The sequence below is a fragment of the Chaetura pelagica genome, unplaced genomic scaffold (assembly GCF_000747805.2).
Source record: "Chaetura pelagica isolate M959 unplaced genomic scaffold, ChaPel_1.0 scaffold49, whole genome shotgun sequence".
NCBI lineage: Eukaryota > Metazoa > Chordata > Aves > Apodiformes > Apodidae > Chaetura > Chaetura pelagica.
The window spans coordinates 117,270-127,272 of NW_009970715.1; the positions used below are offsets into that span (position 1 = coordinate 117,270).

General features: G+C 46.2%; 1 protein-coding gene across 1 annotated transcript in view; it reads left to right on the plus strand.

Moving 5' to 3' along the window:
- The window catches only part of MDH2 (malate dehydrogenase 2, NAD (mitochondrial)), a 9,320-nt gene extending 1,267 nt beyond the window's left edge, over positions 1 to 8,053 (plus strand). Inside the window, exons 2-8 of the mRNA XM_010006040.1 lie at positions 1,610 to 1,778; positions 2,533 to 2,616; positions 3,509 to 3,618; positions 4,851 to 4,928; positions 6,091 to 6,190; positions 6,632 to 6,783; positions 7,747 to 8,053. Of these exons, the coding sequence (XP_010004342.1) occupies positions 1,610 to 1,778; positions 2,533 to 2,616; positions 3,509 to 3,618; positions 4,851 to 4,928; positions 6,091 to 6,190; positions 6,632 to 6,783; positions 7,747 to 7,878 (825 nt within the window). The 3' untranslated portion in view covers positions 7,879 to 8,053. The remainder of the gene's footprint in view (positions 1 to 1,609; positions 1,779 to 2,532; positions 2,617 to 3,508; positions 3,619 to 4,850; positions 4,929 to 6,090; positions 6,191 to 6,631; positions 6,784 to 7,746) is intronic.
- The last annotated feature ends 1,950 nt before the right edge of the window (positions 8,054 to 10,003 follow it).

The following is a 10,003-nucleotide window of genomic DNA, read 5'->3' on the forward strand; positions in this document are numbered from 1 at the left end:
GGAGCGGGGCCTCTCGGCCTCTGTGAGGGGGCTGAGAAGCAGCCGGTCTGGGCCTTCCTGTGTGTGGGGCTGAGGGGTGTGGGTGTCAGTGGGGGGCTGCCGCGAGGGGCTCGGTTCTGAGGGGCTGGGTTGGTGCTGTGTCTGCCTGCCCGGTGGAACAGCCGCTCTCAGGCCTTTCTCAGGTGTAAACTGGGTGGCCGAGTCGGTTGGTTCTAAATGAGCTTCCCTTTCTGGCGGTGTGCCGTGGGCTTGAGAAGCAGTTTGGCTTCCTTCCTTCCTCCCTCTGCTGAAACACGCCCTCGTTTTCAGCATGTAGAAAGAGTTAAAAGCTGGAGGTTGGTGCTTTAGCCATAATCCTTCACATCCTGAAATCCAGTGCGTGTGATTGGGAACCAGGAGGGGACTGGTGCTGCCTGGTGGGTCCAGAGAGACTGACCTCTAACGTAAAGAGCTCCCAGTGGCCTCTGACAGGATGATTATGGTGGCTGTAAAGATGTGCTTTGCAAGAAAGCTTTGTGTAATTTCTACAGGAATCAAGCTTATTAGCAATGAGATTTTTGACCTCATGGTATCAGTTCAGCCATAAATGTGGGGCACAGCAGTGACTAATGTTAGACTTTGCTTCTCCTTGTGATGCTTCATGCTAAATTGTTGCAGTAGCAGGGAAACTGAGCTTAGGCTGATTGAGCTTCTAGGTAGATTATTTCTTGTCATAACATAATAACTGGGCTGTTCATGTGGGGGCTTGGAGCTGTTGTGGCTTTATCTGATAAGACAGAGTGATAGAGAAATGCCCTTATCAGCAGTAGTTGTATTAACCTTGTCTAATCTCTGCAGCAGCCTCTGGTTGTCCCTCCCTTTGTGTTGCCTTTTAAAACTGCTCTGCACTTCCAAGTCAGCTTTTCTCTTTATCTGGTAACACTTTCTCTACAAAGAAGAGTGCAGACATTTTCAAGAGAGACAGCTTTCTTCCAGAGAACATGTTAGTGTAAAATCAGTTCACCAGAGCAACAAAGCAAGAATTGATTTTCCTTGCTTGATCCAAGCTGGTAATTGTAATTCATGTTCTCAGGCCTCAATCTTGAAGCAGCTGCAGGTGTTTATTTCAGGAGTGCACATTTTCTTCACATGGTTATTACATTTAGCCCATTAATTTAATTGATTTTTTTCAAGTGGGAAGGCATATTTTGTTCATACTGGCAAAGAAAACCAGAAAACCTGCAGATTTTGCCCTCAATCAGGTCTGGCTCCACAGGGTGGCAGGTTTTAGTCTCAGGCAGACTTTCCATCTGAAGGCAGATGGTCCTTTTGTTTTCTTGGCCTCACCATGTTTCCCTTTTGAGCTTCAGATCACAAAAGAACGTTTTCCTTTCACTTGTCCTACTAATCAACCTCAAGGATTTTGGGGAGGCTGTCGTGGTAGTCATTTGCTGTGGGCTTAGGCAATCAAATTTGCATAGTGCTTGATAAAGAAATTGAGAAACAGAACTAAAAGTAAAGAAAGTGTGGTGAAATCCCCCAAGGTCACTGCTGCAGTAGCTACCAGGACATCTCTCATGTGTGTTTGCTATCTTTTTTATTTTCTTTTTTTTCTTTTTTCCCCCCTCAGAGCAATGCCAAGGTAGCAGTGCTGGGGGCCTCAGGGGGCATTGGGCAGCCCCTCTCCCTGCTCCTGAAGAACAGCCCCCTGGTCAGCAGACTCAGCCTCTATGACATTGCCCACACTCCAGGTGTTGCAGCTGATCTCAGCCACATTGAGACAAGAGCCAAAGTTAAAGGTACTGCCTGCTGATGGAAAGGATCCTCTCGGGTGTCTGTGACACATGGGAGATGCTCCTTGCTTGGGAAAGGAAATTTTCCTCTGATCCTGAAGCCTGGTATCCCCTTAAGTAGCTTGTCCTCAAGGGGTGCATGACTGAAGGTTTAGCTGATGAGGTGGATGTGTATGGAGATGAGAATGTGGTTGCACTGAAGGGGACTTGAATGACTTGAATGCTTAATAAAAGCATCTTGGAAAAAAAGCCTGAGTCTTGAATTTAAAAGGTTGGCTGCAAAGAGACTTAACATTCCCTGGGTGTCTATATGGATTCTGCCTGCTGCTTTTCTGAAGAGACATCTGTCAAGTTCTGATGACATCAGAACTTAGTCTCGTGATCTTCATTTTATCTGCAGATCCCCAAGGGGTTACATTCCACTAGAATGTGCCTGTCTGCACTTCTCTGGGGGCACTGACTCTAGTGCCCAGCTGGGGTTTTTGGAGAGTAAATACACAAAGCAGGAGGAACTGAGGGTTTTTGAAAGAGCTGAATGTGACATTCCCACCCCTCTCATTCTGTAAGATTTGAAACAAGGATCAAAAATCAAAGATAAAACATCTATAATTACATTTTTTTTTTTGCTTTTCAGCAGAAGTCTGAATGGAAGGCTAGATTAAAAAAAGAATTTGCTACCTCTGGGTGTAATTTTGTATTTCCAAGTGTTAGATATTTAATAACAGGCAAAAACATAATGCCTGAATGTTTTCCATTCCAGGCTTCCTGGGACCTGAGCAGTTGCCTGAGTGTCTGAAGGGCTGTGATGTTGTAGTTATTCCTGCAGGTGTCCCTAGAAAACCAGGTATGGTCTCTTTGTTAAAAAGCCCTGAGGATGTGTCTGGTGCTTCAGGGTGCTCTGGGGGTTGGCCTGGGCTGTAAGTGCTCTGTTAATGACATTGACCTGGAGCTGGTTGCAGCACCAGGCAGCTCATTTTGCCTCTGTGTTACATTGTCCCTCATGAAATGAGCAGAATTGGTGTCTGCAGGGCTGAGGTGCAAAGGCTTTTCCTTCCAGTGATCCTGAATTTCTCTTTGTGTTTCTTTCCCAGAGCAATACTCTAGTAAAAATACTGGTTCTTTGTTTAATTTCTCAGTAGAATAGTAACAATTTGTTTTATATTAATTCCTAGATAACTTCTCAGGGCATCTCTGAATGATTTGTTAAGCCTTTCTGGAATGTCTCTGACCTGCTTTATTTCTACTGTTCTTCAGTGTGCTGTTGGAAATGTCACACAATTCTAGGGCTTTAATGCCCAGCTCTTCCTAATTCTTCATTTTTCATGGTTAAAGTGATTGCTGCAACAAAAATGAGGTGACACACGACTGGCTGTTATTTTGCACAGCAGTAAACATTTGAATTGGAGGTGACTGCAGAGAGGGAGGAGAATTCATCTGAGGAGCAGGGACACTGCTCTGAGCACCTCTGGAGTGGGTCAGTGTTGCCACTTCAGCTTGCCTTGGGGAGATACATTCTGACAATTGTCCTGCCAGGAAAAGGCTGATCTGTCAGAAGGGGCAGTGACCTTTTATTAACCTTTGGAGCCAGTTCATTACTACAGCTGTAGAGTTTTCTTTTGATCTATAAAACCAGAAGCATATCCCTCCAGAGCAGAATATTGGGTTGTGGTTGAGTTGCTTCCTCCTTAAGGAGCAGACTGTGGGTAACTTCAGATCCTGCCCTGAACGTGTTGTAGGTATGACCCGTGATGACCTGTTCAACACCAATGCAAGCATTGTTGCTACTTTGACAACTGCCTGTGCAAAGCACTGCCCAGAAGCCATGATCTGTATCATTTCTAACCCAGTAAGTATTTTCTGGAGACCCTGGGAATGTGGGTGGGGGGGGAAAATCTAGGAGAATACTAGAATAATCTAGTTTTGACCAGAATCTTTGAGTTCTACAGTTAATTTGCAGAAAATAAGTAAAATCCTGGTTCTACTGACCCATTTCTCTTGGCTATATTTAAGTCAGAGGAAGATTGGATATAAAAGTGCTTAATATCTTAATATCTGTATGACTGTGGTTTTAATCCATGCTGCTGTATTAGCTGGAGTACAAGTCTTAGCTCAGCAAGGGAGAAGGAGCCTTTGTAACATGAGTGAATAAATTATTATGGAAGATTTTTATTCCAGCCTGACTGTAAATTGCTCTTCAATTAGGAATTAAAATGATAAGCTACAGTTGAGTTCAAGTTGGAAGTGTGGTTTGAGTTGTTTGCTGCCTCTTCAGATCATGCATGGGCTTCATTATTAGGCTGCTTTTAATTAAAGCTTGTCTGTTCTTGCCTGTAGGTAAATTCAACCATCCCCATAACTTCAGAAGTCTTCAAGAAGCAGGGTGTGTATAATCCCAACAGAATCTTTGGTGTGACAACGTTGGACATTGTCAGAGCAAACACTTTTGTGGCTGAACTGAAGGCAGGTCTTAGTAACAGGTGCTGGGGGAGGGATATGGTGTGTTTTGGTCATTAGGACTATGAAAAATGCTTTTGAAACCACTGCACAGAGCCAGAGGAGCTCAGGTTTCTGTGGAGCTTAAGGCAGAGGCAGTGATTCCCTGTCTCCATTTCCCAGAGGAGCCTGGGGATAGGGTTTCTTGTAAAATGTGCTTCAAGAGGCTTTGACCTTTCCTTTTCATAGCTGCCCCCCATCAGTGAGCTGAGTGTTCACTTTGGTTCTCCTGGCATTTCCAGCCCTGCAGGTGCAACCGAAGGAGAGGCCTGAGTTGTAGCATGTGTTTGCAAGTCAAGCTGTGCTGCATGTGACAGGGTCTTCTGTGAAGTACCAGGAGGTGTAACAGGTCATAGCCCTTCTGGAGTTTGTACTGGTGATGCTGTTACCTGAACTTGCATGAATAATGTCCTGTAGCAGAAGTTGTCAGAGTAAGCTGGGGTTCAGCTGTGTACATCTGCTGTGTAGCTGCCTCAGACTCTGCCCTGTGTCCAAAAGCCCTGAGCAGAAAATGGAGCATGGTGGTTTTAAATGTTTTCTTCTCTGTATGCTGCAGAAACTGGCAAGTGTCACATTTTCTCCTAGGGCTTAGATCCAGCTCGAGTAAGTGTTCCAGTTATTGGTGGCCATGCTGGGAAGACTATTATCCCTCTGATCTCTCAGGTATGTCATTGTTAGTGTCCTGTGTGGCATCATGCTCATCAATGTTTTGGAGTTGATGGGAAGTGCCTTTGTTAAGGGGTGTAACATGCTAAGGTTCAGCAAGGAGTCTTCCCTGCTGATGTAGCTGTTTTCATCCTGAGATGAGGTATTGGAAACTGGAAGGCAATGAGCTAAATCCAGGTGCCATTCCTGGGTAGTTTATATAGTTCCAGCCTTTCTCCACTGAAGGAATCTGGGATAAGCACTGAGGTGTGGGTGTTGAGATGTCTTGGCACTGTTTGATTTGGGTTTTATTTTTTGTGACAGGTATTTCAGGCTATTAATACCTTCCTTCAGCAGGGAAATTAAACTGGTTTTGCTGTGGTGGACAAGAACCACCACTTCCACAGGCAGCATTGCAATGAGGAGACATAGCTTGAGCTGGGTGAGGAGCCCTGCTCTGGGAGTGACTCCTTGCTAGTCAGAGAGAGACTCTCTTCATGCAGCTGAGCCAGAATGAAAAGCAGTTCTTAAGCAGGCTGCAGCTCTGAGGAGGTGGCTGGGGTGTGGCAGTCTGAGAAAAGGGAAAGAACCTTTACATGGGGGATAAAGTATTCTTCATAGAAACATGTTCTTAGGGAATAAGAGTGAGGGTTTTGAAGCTGCTGAATGCTGAGAGTGTGTTTTGGTTAGTCAACTGGGACAGACAGCTGTGCTTAACTTGTGGAGCAGTATCTGTATCCACTAACTTCCTAAATTCTGCTAGCAGGCTGGATCCTTCATAAGGCTCTTGCCTTCCATAATGCCACTGTTACACAAATATGTGCAAGGTGCTTTTTGAAATTCCTAAGGGCTGTTACATGCATGGGAGACATTGGTCTAATACAGAAGACTACCCAGTAGCAAGTAACCATGGCAGAGGCTTTGGTGCCAAGCTGTGGTTTGTCCTGGAGCAAGCCAGGCATGGCTAAGGTTCCTGGTACAGCCCATGCCATAACCAGCAGCTTTGGTGAGCTCTTGCAGCTGGTCACATCATGCAGTCTGTAGGCTGGGGTTACTGAGGCTCCCCTTGGAGAACTTCTTGTGGTAGCTGGAATGTTACAGGAAGCATTGGGTGGGGGGCCTTATGCTGAATCTGGGGGGGTCCTGGTATTCCATAGTAACTTCTTTTTTTCCAATCTAGTGCACACCAAAAGTGGACTTTCCTCAGGATCAGCTGGAAAAGCTTACAGGAAGAATTCAAGAAGCTGGCACTGAAGTTGTCCAAGCTAAAGCAGGAGCAGGTTGGTTCTTGAGTGCAGCCTCCAAGTCATTCTTGTTGGCCAGCTGAATGGATGCAGTCGTCTTCAGTTTAACCTTATGTACAGCTGGTGCAGAATTGCCAAGTGCTGATTGCAGATCTAGCTGCTCTGCCATGTCAGTGACTGCCTGAACCTGTGGTTCTAGAAGCAGCTCAGTATGTAGGTAAGACTTAACACTAACTGGTCCCACACTACCCATGGCTTTAGAATGAATCTGCTCTGTCAAATTAAGTTGATTCTTATTGTACATCTGGGGAATTAAATAACCTGTAGCTGGCCAGCAGCTGCTGCTTAGTTGAGCTGGCTCGGAGCTTGATCAGTGCCACTGCAGCTCAGTAAAGATACAGGCTTGGAAGCCTTTGATGCTAAACAAACGATCAGATTTCACTGTCAGCTGTTCTAAAAGGGATTTAACTTTTTCAGGCTCTGCCACCTTGTCCATGGCCTACGCTGGTGCTCGGTTTGTCTTCTCCCTGGTGGATGCCATGAATGGAAAGGAGGGGGTTATCGAGTGCGCCTTCGTGCGGTCAGAGGAGACAGAGAGCCCGTACTTCTCCACACCTCTGTTGCTGGGAGTATGTACTTCTGCTGAGGGGGCTTAAAACAGCAGCTGCTGACTCATTCTGGTGGTTTTTCTTTGGTGGTTTCAGCTTAGCCTAATGTGAGGTGTTGCTGAGGTGAAGAGCTGAGCCTCCCTTCAAGGGGTGTTGCATATTTAGGGTTTGTTCTTAGGCATAGACCTTGTGCTCCACAGGGCTGCTCTGAGCACCAGGTCACCAGAGATTCAGACTTGTCTGATGAGGTCACACTTGCCTCAAATTGATCCCTGTTTGTGAAGGACTTTTTATGATTGCCCAAAGTCAGCAGTCCTGGCTCCTCAGCTTGCTCTGAGCAAATCCCTCAAACTGAGAGGCATGGGGAGCTACAGGGTTAGGATGACTGGATTCCTTTCAGGACCTCTACTGAACTCTGAAAGGAGTGTTCCTTTGATCTCTCTTGCCCTGTGGATGGAGTGGAAAACAAGGATGCTGCAGCCCTGACATGTCTGCTGGGATGCAGAGGATGGTGTGTGCTGTCCTCAGGGCTAGCTGAGGGAATGGAAGTGGAGGGGGATTAATGGGAAAGGGTTTGGATGTAGGCATGAGGTCTCTTGCACTTCAGAGTGCAGCTCTGAAGCCCATGGCAAGTGAAGGGCATACACCAAAGGAGATAAGTTCTCTTGCCAAATGGTGGGTTTGAAGAGAGGAGGAGGCACAAAGGAGGAGTTGGTGTCAGTCTGCTCCTGAAGGAGCTGAGGGGCTGGCTGCAAGTTTCACACCTCAGTGTGAAAAGAATGAAACTTGTGAAGGCTGTGGAGCTTGCTCCAGATAATGAGGAGCCTTTTGAGTCCTGCCAGGAAGCACAGGCTTGCCAGACTTGTGATGATAGGGGTCCCAGGCTGGGTCTCCATCTCAGCTGGATAATACTTAATCAGAGCTGTTAAGTTATTCTCTAGGTCATTTGATGAATGGTTAATCCTAAAATCCTCTTTCCCTCAGAAAAAAGGAATTGAGAAGAATCTAGGTATTGGCAAGATCTCCCCCTTCGAGCAGAAGATGGTTTCTGAGGCCATGTCTGAGCTGAAGGCTTCTATTAAGAAAGGAGAGGATTTTGCAAAGAACTTCAAGTGAAGAAGAGTTGATGATGGAGAGGAATTAACAACTTCCTTAATTTATTAAGGCATCATGTCACTTTATGACTTCTGATTCAAAGCTCATGCTTTGGTTGAAGTCTGTGTTAGCTTCATGATTGTTGCCAGTGCAGAGCCTAATCATCAATAAAACAGCCTCATTTTTTCAGTGTACCCTCCTGGGGTTGTCCTCATGTCCTTGTCTTCTGAAGGGAGAGGCTGCAGGGCTCTGAAGGGTTACCCACTTGATCTAGGGATGAACTAGTCTCTTACAGCAGGTGAACTTACTCCTCTCAGCTCTGCTGCTGCTGGGCTTTTGGCTTGAGCTGCTTCTTCAGTGCAGCAACTGGGAAACCAGGTGTGACCAGGTAAGATCAAGATGGTGGTGAAGAGGCTTGTGGCAGGGGAGCTAAGTCAGCTAAGAGGTGTTTTTTTCAGGAGGTGAAAATACCTCTGTGTCTGTGTTGCTTTAATCTCAACTAATTTGATTTCAAAAGTTAGTAAAAGAGCAGAGTGGTTGGAACATCAGTCCTGCTCAAAGAAAATAATTAAAATGCTGAGTGGCTTCCTTCTAGTTGGGAAGAAAAGCCTTGATTTAGCATCCACGTACATTTCTTTTACGTTCATCCTCCTGTGAATATAAAAATAAATGTCTGCAAGAAAATGGTGATGACGAGTTCTGTTGCTGCCTTCTTTGAAGGTGAGCTTTAACGAGCAGAGCTGTTAATTCCTACTTCCTCTGTGGGCTGCTTCCCCTGTTGCTTTGAATTGCTTTAATCCACGTGGGTTGAATTCTAAATTGAACAGGCTTTTTGATTAGAGGAAGGAAAAGCCAAAGCCCAACACCTCTGGAGGAACTGAGGGGAGTGTTGGTTTCAGTGAGAACATGGTGCAGAAACTTCTCCTCAGGAAGAAACCTAAAGGTAGTAGATGCAGTTTGGTCACTGGTTGTTTTCCTCCACTGCTTGTGTTCTAATGCTCTTGTGAGCTGCTTTTAACCTGAGCTGGATCACACAGTTGTGACACTGAAGATGCCTTGAGAATAAAGTGCTTGGCTCTCCCTGTGCTCTGGTATGTTAAGAGGACGGCAGACAGTTCTTGTCACTCCTCTGCAGAAATTCAATGTATCAAAGCTTGATTTCTTTGCAGGAATAGTAATGAAACAGAAGTGTTGGCAGTCATTACTCAGCAGTCTTGGAACAAAGTAATTATTAGGGGGTATTAATAGAATTAGAGAGTTGGAGCAGGGCAGGGGAGGGTGTTGGACCTGGAGGACACAGTGACTGGCTGAGCCTGGTAGATGCAGCTTGGATGTTGTGTTCCAGCAGAACCTGGACATCTTGTGGCAGGCTCTGCAGTGGAGCAGGTTGCTGGAAGAAGGGGTCTTGCAGGCCCCACAGCAATTTGGTACCCAGAAATAGGCAGCCCAGGTTTTGTCAGACCAGGGGGGGTGTATCCATCTGCCAGAGCTCGTTGGCTGGACCCCTGGTGTGTGTGCCCAGTGGTCCAAGGGACCTACAGCAGAAATGCTGCAGGGAAAGCCTTTCCTCACTGCCAAGAGGGAAATGACACTCTCTTGTTCTAGTCCTGCTGTTTTGGGCACAGTAGATAGAGCAGATCTCTGAGGGTTGGGGATTTTTAGAACTTGAGGTTCATCATGGGACCTAGGTTATTTGATCTGGTGTCAGCAGTCCCAATGCAGCCAAGAATGGGGAAATGGCATGGACAAGCAGAAAGCTTCACTTAGCCCAGCAGGGACTCAGGGATGGGATGAGTAAGTGGAGCTGAGGTGGAGCAGGATTGTTTGCACCTACTGACTCATAGATTATTCAGTCTCCTTCAGATCCCCTTAATGATAACACTGTTCATTCCTTTCCTGCACATTTTGGTCTTTGGGTTTGTTTCCCCCACCCCCCTCAATTCCATGCTTGGAATTGCAGCCATTCCCTGTGCCTGGAAATTTGCTCTCCTTTTGGGAAGGACAGTGAGACCCCCTTCTTGTGGCTTTCTGCATGGAAGGCAGAGACAGGAGGACCTTGGATGGATGTGAAAGGTGAACATGTGTGGGTGTTCTCCACTTGGTCCAAAGTACTGTGTGCTGTACTCTGCTGTGGTGGGGAACCTAA